At 59.2% G+C, this 17,598-nt stretch overlaps 2 protein-coding genes across 3 annotated transcripts; one reads left to right on the top strand and one right to left on the bottom strand.

Annotated features, from left to right (window-relative positions):
- Positions 1-1,631: 1,631 nt before the first annotated feature.
- On the top strand, positions 1,632-8,107 carry MTFP1 (mitochondrial fission process 1). The gene is made up of 4 exons (XM_067550205.1): positions 1,632-1,853; positions 3,396-3,523; positions 4,376-4,608; positions 7,466-8,107. The coding sequence occupies exons 1-4, from the start codon at positions 1,799-1,801 to the stop codon at positions 7,539-7,541; spliced, it is 492 nt and encodes a 163-aa protein (XP_067406306.1). The 5' UTR covers positions 1,632-1,798; the 3' UTR covers positions 7,542-8,107.
- Positions 8,108-9,151: 1,044 nt separating this feature from the next.
- LOC137154507 (uncharacterized) lies at positions 9,152-16,948 on the bottom strand. Of its 2 annotated transcripts, none has more exons than XM_067550203.1 (9): positions 16,820-16,948; positions 15,631-15,771; positions 14,251-14,451; positions 13,217-13,397; positions 12,523-12,634; positions 11,414-11,505; positions 10,758-10,852; positions 9,832-9,912; positions 9,152-9,480 (listed from the first exon to the last, which is right to left on the bottom strand). In XM_067550203.1, the coding sequence occupies exons 1-9, from the start codon at positions 16,878-16,880 to the stop codon at positions 9,191-9,193; spliced, it is 1,254 nt and encodes a 417-aa protein (XP_067406304.1). In that variant the 5' UTR covers positions 16,881-16,948; the 3' UTR covers positions 9,152-9,190. The 2 variants fall into 2 exon arrangements, with proteins under 2 accessions (XP_067406304.1, XP_067406305.1); XM_067550204.1 differs by lacking the exon at positions 16,820-16,948 and adding an exon at positions 15,855-15,894.
- Positions 16,949-17,598: the final 650 nt, after the last annotated feature.

The raw sequence follows: 17,598 nt of genomic DNA, 5'->3' as shown, positions 1-17,598 counted from the left end.
GCACACAGGGCCTACGCAGCCCTGCTGATTCCGGCCTTTGCCAGCCCTGGATCTGCCTGTCTGCATTTTGAAAATATCGCGACACTGAAGAGTCGGTGGAGTGCTGGCGAGCCAGGGGCTGAATATCGTGCCCATGACACCTGTGCCGCATGAGATCTCCGCTCAGCTGCCAACAGCATCCCTTGGAGATCATGCACCTCTGCTAGGCTGGCTTGCTATAGAACAGTGCCATCCGCTCTCGCCGATCTTCTGAGCTCAGATTCTAGGCCTGAGGACCTATCACCATCCCAGCACTGCTTGTTCCTTTCCCCTTGCTGCTCCTGATGGCCCTGGCGCCCGGCTCCTCCATTTATCCTCAGAGCAGGCCCAGCAGGCAGGGGAGGCGCAGGGCAAGCCTTCCCCACATGGGGCCCTTCTGGAGGGATCATCTTCAGAGAACAAGCAGGTAGTTCAGTCTCCAGGGCCTGCTCCGTACTAGGCTTCCCAACTGAGGCGTCCACCAAGGGGCCAAGTGCGACGGTGGCTTTTGGGTCATGGACACCTGCGCAGTAGAAACCTGCCTGCCGCCCTCATTCATGCCACGCTGCTGAGATGCCATCAGATGGGGCTAAGTGTTGCCTTCTACTGCGCCGGCTGTACTGGAACAGGTAACGGAGAGGGATGCTCTCTGTGCCCCAGAGCCAGCCATTCCCGACAATAACGCACTCTGCTCTGCCATGCACTCACTGTGTCACACCAGAGCAGTGGTTCTTAACCGTTCCAAACTACTGTACCCCTGAAACCTGAGTCCCACCCCCACGGGGCTGAGGCATGTAACTTAGTTTCATGGCGCCCCTGTGGCTCCAGGCAATTACCTTTCTTGCCACCCCCAATACCAGCTCTGCACTTGCGACCCCTCTAAAACTCCAGGTTAAGAAACACTGCACCAGAGCCTCTAGCTCAGAGCTGCCTTCCAGAGAGGAAATGACAGGCTGATTCAGAGAGAGGAGCGTAAGCTAATATATATGCCAGTAACTCACTGGAAGTCCTAACCGCAGCCTGGCCCTACACGTGCGTTCGTTCTCGGGAGGACAGAGCTCTGGTAGGAAGGAATAATCTTGCAAAGGAAATGGTTCTGCTCTGGCTATAAGAACAGCCGCCTTTAGCACCATCAGAGCAGCCAGCCCGCTGTCCAGCGTCAGCTGCCCGTGACTTTCACCCGGCCTCCTTTAACTCTCCGAAAAATCCTCCCTTGGGCCCTGGGTCGTCTGGGCGAATTCTTTCCTGCCTGGAAAATGGAAGAAAGTTAGCCCAGGGAAGACTACTTTCAACTAGTGCTGTTTGGAGATGGCCCGGACCAACCCTCCCGGGGCCAACCTTGCAGGGGGAAGGTGGGTGAGGCAGGGTCCAGCCGAGAGGAGACCCCCGACTACTGGTTGTGATGAGCTCTGCCCCCTCCTCCCCTTGTTTGGGTGCAGGGCCCTGCCTTTAACAGGCGCTGGGTGATGGGTCTCCCCCGCGGGGGCTGCACTGCAGAGACCAGGGGGACCTTTGCTGCCCTTGCACACACGAGGAGTTCTTGTGTGTGGGCGGCCGGGGGCGAGTGACGGGGCGGGGGCTGGAGCTATCACGTGTTACATGTGGGGCAAGGCATGAAGCCAGGCTGGCCTGGCCCGGCTGAGCTGCGGGCGGGCGGCAGAGGACACGTCCCCGGCCAAGGGCAGAGCCGGTTCCCAGCGCTGAGTCTGCGCCGGCCGCGGGCCCGGGCATTTGCCGACGCTCCCTGCTGGGGCTGGACGAGCCCGCGGCGGTCGCTGCCATGGGGCCCCCGGCGGAGCCCGACCTGTACCGGGACACGTGGGTGCGCTACCTGGGTGAGTGCGGGCCCGATCCTGCCCCCCGGGTCCCGCCTGCCCGGCACGGCCGCGCTGCGGGCCCGATCCTGACCCCCCCTCCCCGCCCGCAGGAGGGGTGCGCGGCGCTGTACTAGCTCCACGCGCGGGCGGTAAATAGCTGGGTCGGGGTCGGGAGCGGAACCTGCCCCGTGTGTGCCGGGCCTGCGGCTGCCTTGGCTCTGTGTGTGTGTCTGTGTCTGTGTGCGTCTGTGTGTGTGTATGTGTGTCTGTCTGTCTGTGTGCGCGCGCGCGCGTGTGTGTGTCTGTCTGTGTGTGTGTGTGTACGCGCGCGCGCGCGTGTGTGTGTGTGTCTGTCTGTGTGTGTGTACCATCGCTGTCGCTGGTAGTTGTCAACCTGATTTTTCAGGGTGACATTGTGTGTCTCTGCACTGGAGAGCGCGTGTGTGTTGTTGTGTAGCCAGACACCGCTTTATATACAATGTGTATGTGCCGTTGTGTAACCACCCACTGGTGTCTAGAGATCTGTTTATAAGAGGGAGTGTGTTGTTGTGTAATCCAGGCAGGCTGCATTTCCCCCCTCCCCCCCCCAGCTTGTCACAGGCAGAGAAGGGGCCTGGGTCTCCGATCCGTGCCATGGTGCGTTTCGTTTCTGCGAGTCCCGTGTGTTCCTGTGACCAGACGCTCCATGGGACCTTCCCGCTGGAGCTGGCTAAGCCTGGCTGAGAGGTCAAACGCCCCCCGCGAGGGCAGTGTTCACCGGGGTGCCCCCGGCCAGGCCTTAGTGATGGGCAGCTGCCAGGAGGGCGAGGAAGGGAACAAAGGTCACTCTCTAGGTGACCTTCCTGCTGCCCACAGGCTGGGAGGCCTCTGCGAGGGCTCAGCGATTCCACCCGCGGGAGGCGCCTGGCACGTCCGGCAGGGTGTCGGGGCAGCAGGAGGAGGCTCCGTTGCCGTCGCAGAGGCACCAGTCCTGAAAATAACCCAGGAAGAACTGACGGCACTGGCACGCCGAAACCAGGCTGCTCAGAAACGCCAGGTGATGGGGCGGCCAGCAAGAGCCGCAGAGTAGGCGCGGCAGAGGGCCAGCGTCGCCCCCAATGTCCTGCCCATGTGCCTCAGCCCTGAGGGAGGGACCCGCCTGGGGACGAGAGGGGAGTTCGCTCCCCATGGCCTGGCCTCTCCCTGGCCAGCGCCTCCAGCAGAATTTAACCAGGCAGTTCCTGGCCTCCTGCTGTCAGAGGTGACCTGCTGCAGAGTTGTCTGGTTGCGCTCAGAGAGCCTGAAACAGACGCATTGGCTGCCCGTTCGCTGCAGAGAGCTGTCCCCGCAGCTGCCTGGTGCTCATCCTTGGATGACGGCTCTTAACTCGTGGTGGGCTGCTGCTGATCATTTGACTACTAGGGTACTGTGGGTGGAGCTTGGGGCAGTGGGTGGAGCTTGGGGCAGTGGGTGGAGCTTGGCTAGACCCATTTAGCAGATCTTACTGCTTTCTGGCCTGTGACTTCTCCGTAATGAGACCTGCCTCCCTCTCACCCCTCTGACCTTTGCCCTTCCTTGCAGGCTACGCCAATGAAGTCGGAGAGTCCTTCAGAGCCATTGTGCCCGTCTCGCTGGTCTGGGCGAGCTACGGCGTGGCGACGGCGTACGTGACGGCCGACGCGGTTGATAAGGGAAAGAAGGCAGCGGTCGTAAGTGTCCTGGAGCTCTCAAACCCTTCCATCTGCACTGCTCCCTGCACGTCCCTTGCACCCTGGGGATCGCCTGTGTGTGTCCTAAACCCCAGAGAGGGGGCAGAGCAAGATCCTCTCTCTTAGCCCCTGGTGGGGGGTCCATCTGAGACCTTCCATGGGGCCAGGGCTCCACTCTCCTGTTGCCAGACAGGGCAAGCTGGGTCCACGTTCGCTCATCTGCCAGCTCCACCCTCCCTCTTGCTCCTGCCCGGAGACCACCAGTCTGAGCCCATCTATCCCTGTGGAGGGAGCAGGAGTGAGTGTTAGGACATGTGTCAGACAGGGGCCAGTGCCAGAGGTGTCATACCTGTGCAATGTGCGGGCTGGGGGATTGTTTCTGAGCCCACCCTCTGCAAAAGCATGCCAGCGGAAGGGCAAGCTAGGGCGGTCTCTGACCTTCCATGGGGCCAGGGCTCCACTCTCCTGCTGCCAGACAGGGCAAGCTGGGTCCACATTCGCTCATCTGCCAACTCCACCCTCTTGCTCCTGCCTGGGTCCTCTCACCCCCAGATGTGTGTACACACACCCCCTACACACACACACACGCACACACAAACACACACCCCACACACGTACACACACCCCATAACGTGCACACACACACACACACACACACACCCCATAACGTGTTTTCTCTCCTCACCTTCTGCTGTGGTCCATTCCTCTCTGCACCATCTCCCCAACCCCGTACAGTGCCCTGTACCCCCTCTTCCACCTCAGTGGGCCATTCCTTTGTGTGCATTCCTGCCCCCCCGTTCTGCCCCCCGGTGCAGTGTCCCTGATCCATGCTCTCTGTGATGCACCCGTCAGGCATGGGAAGACGACGTGGGGAAGACGACGCGGGTGGCCGTGGCTGTGGTGGATACGTTTGTGTGGCAGGCCCTGGCCTCCGTAGCCATCCCCGGCTTCACCATTAACCGCATCTGTGCTGCCTCCCTCTACCTCCTGGGCACCACGACCCGCTGGCCTCTCCCCGTCCGGAAGTGGACAACCACAGCCATTGGCCTCTCAGCCATTCCCTTCATCATCAAGCCCATCGACAGGTAAGGGCTGGCTTAACTTCCCTGGCGTGCTGGGGGTTAATGCTGGGGCGGGATGGTTCTGCTTATTCACCAGCTCAGTGCCTGCTGGTGCTACATCCTCAAGAGAGAGCAATGCGGGGCCCGGCCCTGTGCTCCAGAACCCAGAGGGGACCTGGGGGGAGCTGGTGATGGAGAAGGGATAGTGTGCACTATATGCACAGGGAGGCAGGGTGACCTAGGAGTTAGAGCAGAAGCCTGGGAGTCAAGACTCCACTGTTGACTCATGATACGGCCTCGGGCACATCCTGTAGACTGCCTGTGCCTCAGTTTCCCTGTCTCTGTCGGCGGTAGATACTGTGCTTGGCATTAAAAACGCAGCATTTGCCAGGACTGCTCTGCCTTCTAGTTTGGGGCCACCAGTGCCCCTGCAGGGGTCCTGTTCCCGCTGCCTGGGGGCTGGGGAGCAGCACAGGGCCCGAGTAACACACGCTGGGGCACGCCGTGAGTTGGGTCTGTTCTTCCAGAGGCCTGGCTTGCGCTGTGAGGGACAGCGTGGCCTAGTGGCCAGGGCAGTGCAGTAGCAGGCAGGAGGATGCGGTTTGGTTCCTGCCGCTGTCACTGACCTCGAGGGACGTTATTTCCTCCAGCTTGCTGTTCAGCGGCTGTCCCTCAGGGTGCGATTGGCCGCTATCTAGCACGGGGCGGGCCCAGTTCTTTGGTGTAGCCTTGAGGTGCTAGTGTAACGTGAATAATAATGAGTCATCGACAGTCAGGCGCGCACGCTCGCTTGATGGGTCCGGCTACAGCCGCCGGGTGCTTCATGACGTATCAACTGCTTCTGCCTTTCTTGTTTGGCGTTGACCTTCCCAGCAGCTTCGCCCCGGGCCCAGCAGCCTTGCTCCAGGCTTGCAGGCATGGTGCTGAGTCCTCACCCTTCCCCCCGCGAGTGGAAGGAGCTCAGCACCCCCGTGGCGCGCTCAGCACTTTGCAGACCCTAGCCCAGCCCCACCATGCGGTGCCCCACACACGCTGTCCCTGCCGTTGGGATTCTGCCTCATCCTGCTCTGCGGCTCCTCACAGCCGACGGTTCCACTCGGGTCTGTTAGCAGGAGGCAGCACCGGCTGCAGACAGGCCAGGTGTAGCCACAGACTCGGCGTGGTCGGGGCTGAGCGGGGCAGGGGCCAGCTCTGCAATACAGGACCGGGATTAACGGAGGCAGGCGGGCCCAGATCAAGGAACGTGGGAGCCTCTCTCGCTCTTTAGGGGCCCACCTCCACCCTTCCGGCACCCTAGACATTTTCAAAATGACGGCGCAGCTGCCACAGAACCCCAGGGGGGCCTGAGTCTCTGCCCGTGGGGCTGTGCAAAGCCGCCCTGGCCGGACACCGCCCCAGCTCAAGCCCAATGCCCAGAGGCCCCAAAGCCGGATTCTCAAACTAGGCAGGGAACCACCTGTCTGGCCAGGGGGGCTGAGTCCTAGCCATGGTTTGGGCATTTGTTGGACCCAGCAGGGGAGGACCGGGCACAGGCCGCTCCGGGGGGCAAGAAGGGGGCAGAGTGGGACTCAGTTCACACCGGGCAACGGAGGGTGAGCAGGAGACGGCAAGAGGCCATTAAAGGCAGCCCACGCCTCACGCCAGGAGAGGGCTCCCAGCTGAGGTCAGGCACATCAGCGCCACGTGGGGCAGCCCCTGAGTGTCTTTGAATGCAGGCCGTAGGCACGGCAAGTCACCTCATGCCCCTCGGCCCTCTGGGAAGTGCAGCCTGTGTTCACTGGCAAGCGGCTTGGCAGGAGCTGGCGCTGTGGCAGGTGTTCCCGTGGCCCGGCTGCACCACTGCCCTGCCCCAGCATGGCGTCCCACCCTCACCGGGCACTGCTGCTGGGGCATGTCCCGCCGAGCATGGAGCAAGCGCCTCACCCAGTAAACAAACCCCTGCCCGGTGCCGTAGGACTCGTGGCTGCAGGGACCCATGGCACAGACCAGCCCAATGCTGGTGCCGTTCCTTGCTCCGTAGCGGATTCCCGCTGAGACAGCACCTGCAGGCCGCCAAGCCAAGGGCATCACATGACCGTGATGCTGCACCCCACTCAAAGCAGATGGTTTCACGGAGGGCCTCAGCTCCCCCCCGGTGACGGGCAGCGGGGTATGGAGCAGGCACTGCTCTTTGTTTTCACCTGGCACCCGCTCTGTATTGCCAGACCCAGACATCCAACAGTCATGAGTCAGGCGCCTCCCACCATCATGGCTTTGTTTTAAAGACAACCCAAAGCCCTGTTGTTTCTGGCGTCCTAACCTGTCAGAGGCACAGGTTCAAGCTTCCCCCCAAAGAGCTAAAATCCTAGTTTCCATTTTAAAACGTGAGCTACTCCGACAACTCCAAGAGCTGAGGCGTTGAGAAAAGCCCCACTTCTCCCAAGCGCTAGCAGGTCCCAGAGGCTGCACGGATCTACGCCCAAGCACCCCACTGCAGCGAGAACCTGGAGGGCTGTGAAAGTAGCTGGAGATGAAGAGCAGCCTCTACGAAGGGCTGCTGTCTGCGAGAAGAAACCAGCAGGTGGTATAGAAGAGTAGCAGCGAGGGGAGGAGAGCAGGGGGCTGGGCAGCGCATCTAGCCAGGGAATTAACAGATGGGAGGTGAGAGAAAGCAAATCAAAAGGAACCCATGGGATTAACCCGTTCCCTAAGGCACAGCACTGATCACAGAGCTGGGGACAGCTGCTTTCCTTACCTTACTTCTCACCAGAGGAGGGGCCCCGATGGAATGAAGGCAGATTCCTGGGGACACGGGGAGGGGAGGGCCTGCCAGCAACGTGTGGCCACCCTGTGAAGACAGCCTGAGCACATTTGACGTAACCACAGCCTCTCCTCTTGGCAGGGCCGTGGATTTCCTGATGAACTCCAGCCTCCGCAAACTCTATAGTTCAGAAGAGAATCGCCCCTCTTCCTCCTGAGGCAGCCTCCCCTGGCTGCTGAAGCAGGGGGAGCATCTCTCCCGCCCCAGCTCCACAGCTGACTGCACTGGATTTCAGACTCATTCGCTGCTGTTAAACCTACTTACTGTGAGATGGGGGCAGCCTTTCCCTAGGGGGGACTCCCCTGTTTGAGAGGCATTAGCACTAGGCCTGCATTTCCAGGCGCTGGTGCCCTACATCTGTGCTGGCAGGTCGGCTGCATGGGACTTCAGGGTTATCCGGGGTGCTTGGGGCCTTCCCCAGGGTGTACAGGGAGAAGAGGGCCCTCTGCCCCCACACACACTGATGCATGGGATGCTAGTCCAGCCTAGCGCTGGTAGATTCTGTAGCTTAATTTAGAAAGCCAGGGGACCATCTTAGTTTTGGCCCCCGGAGAGATCTATATTTACTGTGAAACCCTGGGGGGGGGGGCGGGGCACGGTACTTGCATTCAGTCACACGCACTCACCGGCCCTGCTTCCTGCTGGTGACCAGGCAGGTGCCCCCTCCGTGACTCCAACTCCCTCAATAAACTGCTTTAAACCTGAATTCACGCCAGTTCCATGGGACACGGAAGTAGCTGGTTAAGGCTCCTTTTCTGCAGGGCAGGGACAGTCCTCAATAGCCCCATGTGCCGGCAGGCAGAGGTGAGGAGCTGTGTGTGTCTCACTTCCTCGGCTGCCCTTCCCTGGCCTAGGAGAGAGCAGCCAATGCCTCAGGCCGACCCCAGACAGTGCAGCCGTTGGGCTGTGCCTGGGCCCCCCACCCCCTGCAGCACTCAGCCCTGACCCCTCGCACAGCTCCTGGTGACTGGGCAGCCTCGGCTCAGAGACTTCAGTGTGAGCCTTGCACTACCCCAGCTTTGTTCTCTGCGTGCGTCGCTGCCGGCCCGGTTCAGTTCGACCGACGGCAGAGAGGGGCCCTTCGCACAGCTGCTTTTGTCAGCGCTCGCCGGCAGGTCGGCCAGTTCTGAGCAGAGGCAGCCACCGCCACTTCAGCTACAAATTGGTTTGGTTTTTTTAAGCGATCAAGTCTCTTGCAGGAGTGCATGAAGGGCCCTTGCTGGGTGGGAAGGGGAAGGTAGATTCTGCTCCACCCCCACAGTGCACAGACAACTGCATCTCACAGGGGGACTGCTCCAGCTGCCATGTTTGGCTCAGCACTTTGAGTGCCTCAAGCTGGGATTCATCACACAAGGTCTTTAAACAGCTGGCAGCTGCAGAACATCCTCCCCCCACCCGTGGTTTCCAGTTACTCTCTTCCCCCCCCCGTAATGAATCTGTCTTCACCCCCCTCCATTACTGCACAGCCAGGCCTTCTCAGCAGAGCACAGGCATTGGGGTTGGGGGAGATTGGTCCTCCCTCTCCACCACATTCCCCCCCCCCCCTTTGCCTCTGCACCCCCCAGGGGGCAGTGCCCCAGATTATCTGGAGCTGGTGGTGGAGAAAGTTAGCAAAGCCATTGAGACCAAGTCAAGCGTCACTCCAGCAAGGAAGACCCAGATTCACATTGAGTGGCAACAAAGTCCATCAGGCTCCTGCCTCCACACACCCCGCCTCCCCCCCCCCCCCAGGGCCTGGAGGCCTCACAGGGAGACAGGAGGCGAACGTTAGAGAAATAGAGCATTTATTGTAGCCTGAAGGGCTGGTTATTCCTTCTCTGCTGCATCAGTTTTCAAGTTGCAGTCTATGCTGGATTCTTCCTTATCCTTGGGAGTCTCGTCCGCAGTCAGGAGGGCGCCCACCACAGTCTGCAGCTCTGTGTGGTAGGGATACTCCTTCCTCTTCCTCAGCAGCCCGTGCCCTGCACCGCGCCCATATGAACGCAACAGGGCCAGAGCCAGAGCCAAGAGACCGCCTACAAAGAGGGCTGCCACCAGACAGCTGCCTGCGAAAGCAACGCCTCCCAGCAGCAGCTTCTTCACGGTGCGGCAACGTTCTAGGGGCAGAGACGTGCAGGGATTGAGTCCGGACCAAGTGAGACAAAGCGTAACCCCGGAGAAGCCGGTCTAAGGCGAAGGCCCTGCCTGCGTGTATCTGTGCCACGTGCAGAGCACGTCATGCTGAGATGCCACCTACAGAGACGTGTCCAGCACGGCTGGCACACGCAGTACCAGCCATAGCGCCAGGCACCGCCTCCTTCAGCAAAGCCCAGCGCGGACAGAGCCGTGGGCCTTTGACTCGGCCAGTTCCAGGAGTTGCAGGGCTGGAAGGACCCCGAGTCTAACTTGGCCATTCCCGCTTCCCTCCCAATACAAGGGGTTTGAGGACAGGTCTCATTCAAACCTACCTTCATACCATGGAGCCTCTTCCATGTGCACCGTCAAGGGGCCAGCCACCCTTTTATGGAGGGTCCCTTCCCCTACAAACTCTGGAAGAAAAAACCACCACGAATAGGCATGTCCATGTTCACACCGGATTATTCATCTGCTTTACTTGAGAGGCAGCGGAGTACAGCCATGGAGAGCTACTGGGGAAGGGGGGGACGGGGGGACGCGGGGAAGAGGGCTGCAGTCACCTTGGTGCCACAAGGAGATGGCGGCTACAGGTCCCAGTGTGCAGCTGCACTACTCCAGCTGGGCTGGTCGCCCACCGGCTGCACTGCTGTGTGGAGGGGTTTGGTTAATGAGAGCAGGGGATCAAGTCCTGGTTACTGTGTGAGAAGGTCCAATACCCACCCAGGATCCAGAGCTGGGTAACCTGCCTCTGGCAAGGTGGTTCTGTCCCCGTAGTGCCTGCCATCCTAGTGCCACAGGATCGCATGGAGGGTACCCACAGGCGGATGTTCGATGGGGACTTTGTTAGTTTCTGCGCTGGGGCAGGGATGTAGGAGTGACCAGCTGCTGGTGGATGCTTAGGAGCGGGAAGTCTAGCTCTCCAACAGGCTCACATTGCCTCAAGATTGCCCCACTCCGGTTGGCGGTGTTATTGCCCTCCCAGCCACTCACGTCCAGGAGGGGGCCCAATGCTAGACTGCCTGGTCTCCTCTGCTGTGGCACACAGAAGCCCTTCCCACCTGGGCAGATGAAGCACCCTCATCCTTGCTGCAAGGTCCTACCTGCAGTCTGCAGAGACTGCCCCAGCAGGGAACATCTGGATCTCTGCAGCCGACAGACGCCACCCCCCACTCAGGCAGCGTTCACCCAGTGGCCACACCTTATCTGGCTGCACGGTATCAGACATGCAGAGAAGATAATGGACTCAGAGTCCTGGTACCTCTTAGTTCTTCTCGGGGAGCAGAGTCAGCAGGGCAGCGGCTGTCACAGCAACTACACTTGAAGTTCTGGGAAGGGTCCTCCAGGTTCTGCCAGCTGGAGACAGAGAGAGGAAGGAGACAGTCATTGGACATCAGTCCCCACACAGCACATCTGGATCAGAAGGGGGTCTTACAGAGAGGGCACCCGCAAAGCCAGGTCTGCAGGCAGACTCCGAGGCCAGGTCAGCTCCACACCCATTCTCTGCTAGCTGGTGCCAACTGTAATGGCAGTTCCCTGTGGTAGCTTGAATGGAAACCCACCCCTGAGCTGGATTCGAACCAGCTGCCTAATGGCAACATCCCTAATCCTCACCACACCGTCACAGGCAGGGCCTCACGGTGCTGGGGGAATCCACACTGCAGCCAGGTCATGGGGGCTCCAATTTCGTCACCCCCCTTCCTGTCCCCTGAGCACCACCCAGGAGCCTGCGCCAGGTGCTATTGGACAGAGGCCCTCGAGTGGTGTCGTTTGTGCTCAGACATGAGGCATTGTCCCAGGTGCTACTGTTGCAGCAGCCTTGCCAGTTGCTCCTTATACGGAGAGCCCCACTCGCCCCAGTGTCATGGGACACTTTGGTCACAGCCCCGCTGACCCATGGAGAAGGGGTGCGCAGACCTGAAAGCGGCGCTGTTGTAATAGCAGGACTTCTTCCCAAGGCTGGGGGGACTCTCCTGGCCCCAGGCGCTCAGCAGGCAGTGAATGTAGATCTGAAAGACACAGCTCGTGCTCAGAGCTCCCACCCAAGATCTCCTGGCAGCTCATCAGGGAGGATTTGGGATCAGGGCTGGACTGCAGAGGGGTTGAGCTCAAGGTCCTGGGCAGAGCAGCTGGGGAAGCCCTGGGGCTAAACCTCATCTTGGAGGAAATCTGCACTGACTGCCAATGTCATGAGATGCCGGACGTTTGGAGGGAGCCTGGTGGTGGACCAGAAGCAGATGGGGACAGTGGGCTTGTCCCACTCCCCAGGTGGGGGGGGGGGGGGGAGCCACAGGGAAGCAGACCGGAAGCCTGTCAGCTCTCTGGAGAAGCAGCATGCAGAGAGCCCACAGCCGGGCACACGCCACGGCTCTGAGCAGTTTGCCGTACATGCTTGTGCAGAGACGGGCAGAGGCAGCCAGTCCAACTACCCCACACACGTTCTGGGGCCGACATCTCCCTCAGGTCCAGCTACACCACTGGTAGTGGTGCTCTGACCCTGGCAGTGGGGCAGGACATACCACTGCCATCCTAGAGTGTCAGCCATGCACAGCAAGGGAGACCCGTCCCAGCCAGGATGGTTCAGGGGCAGCTAAAGCATCCAGCCAACAGGGCTGTGGAGACTGGGATCCTTGTTGCAGGAGGATCTGGAGACAGTTACTTCAACTGGGCTCTAAGCAGTTCCTCCTCTGCTGGCGTAGCCAGGCTGGGAGGGAGGGAAGGAGGGAGGCTGGCGGCAGAGTCCTGCTCCTAATGCACCCTCTGTTCACCCTTCAGACCCTGAAGCAGAACAGGCGATTGTGGCTTCCCCTCGCTGCCGAGCACCTTGGCCAGCCGCAAGAGAAAGGCAGCTCTGTTCAGTTGCTGCAGGGAGCTCGTTCAAGGCTCCCGATTCGGCTTCATTGGAAGCATCTGAGGAGGTGGGTGCTCAGACGCTGCTCCCCTCCATCGCCCCTGCCTGAGCCCCGCTGCCCCTTTCAGACACAGGCACAGCTGGTAACGCTCCCACCCCCCCAGAGGGACCTCACCTTCTCCTCTGCTTCATCAGCCAGCAGGAAAGCCGGGATGGCAAACCGCAGGGTAGAATTCTCCGGCCGATGCCAGACAGCAGAGTCCCCAGTCTGCCCCCCATGTAGACACCTGGGGGGGGGGGGGGTGGTGAGAGCCAGTCAGGGATGAAGCAAGAGCCACCTTCAGCCCAGGATCCCAGCCTCCAGAAGGGCTCAGAGGACATGCCCTCCCCAGTGAGAGCAAGGGCTGTCCTGCTGCTGACCAGAGACCAGCTGCAAACCTTCCCCTTGGCTTGTCCTCAGCACCCCCATACCAGGGTGAGGGGCACAACACAGGAAGGGACTCCTCCCTCCAAGTGTACATGTTGCCATTGCATGTTCCCCTGCTAGAGCAAGGGATCCACACCCCCTTGCTTACAGCAGAGAGTGAACAGGGAGGAGCAGGAGCATTTACACAGGAACCTGTGAGGGTCCAAGAGTACCCGCCCCCAGCCCTGCTGTATTCCTTCTGGGGCTGCAGGTCCTGGAGCTATTTGGGTATTTGTTTGCTCCAGTGAAGTGCTGAAATTCAGCCAGAAGGGTACAGTGCAGGGTCTTTCATCAGGAATGCGGAACCCCCCCCACCCAAGCCGAGGGCATGTGGAACAAGCCTCAGCAGCTCCTCAGTCTCTACTATGTCCCCCTTCCCCCAATCCCTTCATCCCTCACTGACCCATGGTTGTTCACAATCACATAGAGCCTCCTGGAATGGCTCAGATGCCTGGCCTGGGTCCCATAGCACGCGTCCACATAGATTGTCGGGGAGACACGCGCACTGGATTCCACTCTGGCCTCGATGTGGATGGGCGAGCCAGGTGTGTATGTGGGGGGCTCTGCCATCACACTGAAGTCCTCTGGGGAAGAAGAGAAAGTTACATGTGCTGCTGTCTTATACCAACCCCAAATACTCCTGGAGCACCTCTGAAGAGGTGGGCCTGTCTCATCCACCCAGTGACAGGTGGAGTGCTCTGTGGGGCTGAGTACACCCCTCCTTCCCAGCAGCCACAGAGGTCACAGGATGGAGAAAGTCTGCAGCAGGTCCTTGCACTCAGGAGCAGTGATCCCTAGTGTTCACAAATACCCTATCCAACCTCATCTCTTCTGCTGTCAAGATTACACAGGACTCCATTTATGAAATCCTCTGCTGACGAGCTAGCCCAACATGCTGGCCTCTTAAATACCTGGGCTGGCAGGTGTACCCCAGTCACGCGACTCCAGCGTCTGAGTGAGTCTGTGCGTACCTAGGCCAGCAGAGACTCAGAGCTGGAGAGCTGACACACCCGTGGACCAGGGAAGCAGCTGTCCACTGTGGAGGTGAAAAAACTGGTGTCAAGCAACACTTCCAACATCTTCCTTAGGAAGTGTCCTGGCTCTCCCAGCACACGAAGCCCTGCACTTGGGGCAGCCTAGGAAAGGACAGTTGTGGGGAGGGGAAGAGAGTCAGTGGTCACCAGATGAGAAAACCCAAGATGCCTCTAGGTGGACACACCCAGAGTATCTATTGTCCATGGGTATCTGGGTAGATGGTTACCCTAGAGACCGTTGGCTTAAACTCAGACTGACATCTAGGACGCTGGGTTGGTGTTTACCAGAGTTGGTTTTGTATGGGGCGCGGGGGGACAATGGGGGCAGAACAGAGCATGTGGGAAGGCAGAAGGCGGTCTCGTACACATGGCAACCTCACCACGTTCTGTAGGAAGGTCTCACCATTCAGGATCCTTAGGGTGAAGTTCATCTTTGCAGACGTCATGGCACGGCCACCTTGGATGAGCTGGACGTGAGCTGGTGTCCTCACCAAACCATGGCCAGTCAGCATGGTCCCAGAGGACACTGAAGTAGCAGGCGTCACCGGGGTCACCGTACTGTTAGAGGAGTCAGCCCAGAGGGGCGAGACTAGATCTTTGGCAGCTAGGAGAGAAGAAATGGAGACCTGGACTTGATCTAGACATAGAACAGCCTCTGTGAGAACACCACATGTACCAGACTGGATCAGACCAGGGGTCCTGTTCCCCCTCCCCAACAGCATCCAGCTGGAGACACTTTAGAGGCATGTGCAAATAGGCTGCCTATGGGGGAAATTTATCACTAAACACTCACCCCCATTGCAATGTTTGGTTTATGTCATGGAGAAGCCTCTGTATATTTAAACCTGAGCATGGAGATGCTCTTGTTACCCACAGTGCAGGGCTAAAAGATGCTGAGTTCTCCATGCAGTTGTGGCATTGAGTGCCACAGACTTACACAAGTCCGGTCAGTTTTAAGTTTGCTGCAGTCCCATTTCACTGGTGTCCATTTGTTCTTGGAATGCAAGAATGGGTGAGAAGGAGCAGCTTGTCCACTTCCTATCCCATTCTTTAGACTGGGGACCTTTATCAGGCCCTTGGATTCATTGATGCACCATGCAGGCACCTCTGAGCCCTCCCCCTGCAGCATCCACAAAGCAAACACCACCTGGGTAACTATAGCCACAGGACTGGCTAACCTCCAGCCAGTGGGACCAGCACCACGACCAAGGAGGGACCTACTGAAAATAATTTCAGCCGAGAACCAATGGCAAGAGCAACCTGCAGCACTGTAAGAGGGACCATTAGCTGTACGTGGGTTCCTAGATAGCTGGTCTTTCCTCCCATGAAGGGTTCGAAGGGCAGGGAACCTTCCTTTGGGTCATTCAGGGAGGAGAGGCTGGATGGTAATTAAAAGGGCTAGTCAGCAGCTCCAAACCCCATACAGCTCATCCTTCAGGAGAGTCATCCATACGCTGGGGCAGGGGAATATGACTCTACAAACACATCTCTGTACAGAAGCTGGTTGGGACGCACTGGCTAGGTTGCAACCCTCAGGTAAATGGTTCGTTTTGCAGAGTAGCAGCCCAGCACCTCGCCTCCAGAGCCCTGCCTCATGCGGCTCACCCGCCAAGGGAATGGCAGGGATGCAGGGCGAGGAGCGGAGAATAAGCACTGCAGAATTCCGTGGATGCAGCTGCTGCAGATATGTTGAGGGCCTAACCCATGATGGAAGTGGCTAGTGTCAGCTCATTGCCTTTGCAAGGCTAGGACTGCCTGCCCCAGCAGGCAGAGGGGGTCTCACCATTCAGGACCATCCGGAAGAAGGTCATCTTCGCAGGCTGAGCAGTTGTGGCGTCCTGCCGAGTGTGACCTGTGGCAGTAGCTGCTGCTGCGGTTGGGTGGAAAGAGCCATTCCACTGGGGGGATCCCAGCTCCAGGGCCGCTAGGGAAGGAGACATTGGATTATCGCCCTGATTTAGCTGCTATGCTTAGAGTCCTCCCCACCTCCTCTCAAGGGACACATGCCAGGCCCCACAGCCGGAAGAGTCATCCTAGCTGAGCTTCTGTCTCCTCAGCACAGTGAGAGATTGTAAAGGGAGACCTTGACAGTTCTCAGAGTCCCAGGATACAAGACATCACAGGAGACCAGGGAATTTATTCCTTTAACTCCAGAGTGATCACAGGGTAGGGGCCTAGTAACAGAAAACCCAGCCAGGCCCAGGAAGCAGGACCCAGCAAGGAGTACAGACACCAAGGGAAGAGCTCATGCAGGTGGAGCATGTCCACACAGCTATTAAGTCTTCCAGCTCCCCAGCCCCGGGTTCCAAGGTGGGGAAAGACAGAAATGAGAACAGAGGAGATCCCGCCCCTCTCACGGCCTATGTATGAGGTTGGTGGATGCTCCAGCTCTTCGCAGTCGGTGCGGAAATGCAGGGAGCCCAGGCTGGAGTGGAACAAAAGCACCATTCCGCCAGGAGAGGAGACGTGCCTGTCCCTAGACAGACGCCTCTCGCATGGAAAGGAGCAGCCGCCAGCAAGTGGCACTGGAGACCACGCTGCCTGTGGTTAGCACGTTTGCAGCAGTTACAGAAACACAAACACCTCTTCTCTGTAAGGCAGAGAGGCACAACGCTCCCCACCTCCCCTAGGCTGGCTGCTGCTAGGCCCATATTACACCTGCCCCACAGAGCCCCACAGCCTGCAAGCAGGACCAGGAAAAGCCCCCGGCTATTTAAACCAATGGCTTCCCATTTTAATGCACCACACCATGACTCAAGCAAACACCCCAGACAGGCCTAACCTAGCCTAACCCAGGCACTACCTCCTCCAGCACAAGGCCCTGCCTGAGTCTCCCAGTAGAGAGGAGGAGAAGAGAAGCCCCCTAGTAGAGCTGCTAGGTAAGGAAGAAAGGTGACATCACAGGGGAAGAGATCCCCCAGCTAGCTAGCACGCGCACACCCACCCACCCACCCACCCCCGGCTCAGATTACCTGGCTCCCCCAATACTGCTGTACACAGGGCAGCCACCACAACTGCCCTCCAGGAAGCCATCCTAGAAAAGAAAAGATTCAGGGTGCTCCCCCCTCAGCCACTTTAAATAGGGCTGCAGCAGGTGCTGTGAGTGAACCAGCCCCACCGGAGCCAGCTGCAGCCCAAAGCTCCGCCTCCTCGTTGGGCAGTTCACCTGGGTGAGCACCTGGGGGCTGGCAGTGCCAAAGTAAAAGCTGGTAGCGATTCCCTGAGCACCCCTGGGTCAGCTTTGCCCTAGAAATGGGTCTTCTTCAGCCCCACTGCGCTGGGGCGCGATGAAGCAGCAAAACCGTCAGTGGATCACAGCCTGTGTGGAGCTCAGCGCGTGGTGAACGTGCTGAGCAGAGACTCCCTATTCATTTCGCTGACACGCGCTCGGTATCAGCGCTGGGAGCAGGGCTAAGGATTCAGGGGCTCTGTCCAGCCCAAGCTTCCAACGTTTCAGGGGCTTTCTGGCCACCCAGCCCTGGAAATCCAAGTGGCTCTGCCTCTCCCCCGGGCTCTGCAGGGTCTCGTGATAGCAGCAGGGCGGTAGATGCCTGAAGGACAGCAGCTGTGCAGTGATTAGTTTTATTTTTTGCAGTCTGGCAGCACCGAGAAGCTACTTCCTTGTGAGGTCCAGGCCCCATCGCGTTAGGATCGGAAGAGGCAGGCCCTGCTCTGGGGATGGAGTTGCCCCACATATAGGATGTCAACAAGGGGTTTTCAAATCTCAGGCACAGGCTTTGGGGCTCGTCTG

Source organism: Emydura macquarii, unplaced genomic scaffold, assembly GCF_026122565.2.
Source record: "Emydura macquarii macquarii isolate MOO-44397 ecotype Brisbane River unplaced genomic scaffold, CSIRO-AGI_Emac_v2 contig_1254, whole genome shotgun sequence".
Lineage (NCBI taxonomy): Eukaryota > Metazoa > Chordata > Testudines > Chelidae > Emydura > Emydura macquarii.
This window is presented reverse-complemented; position numbering and strand designations above follow the sequence as displayed.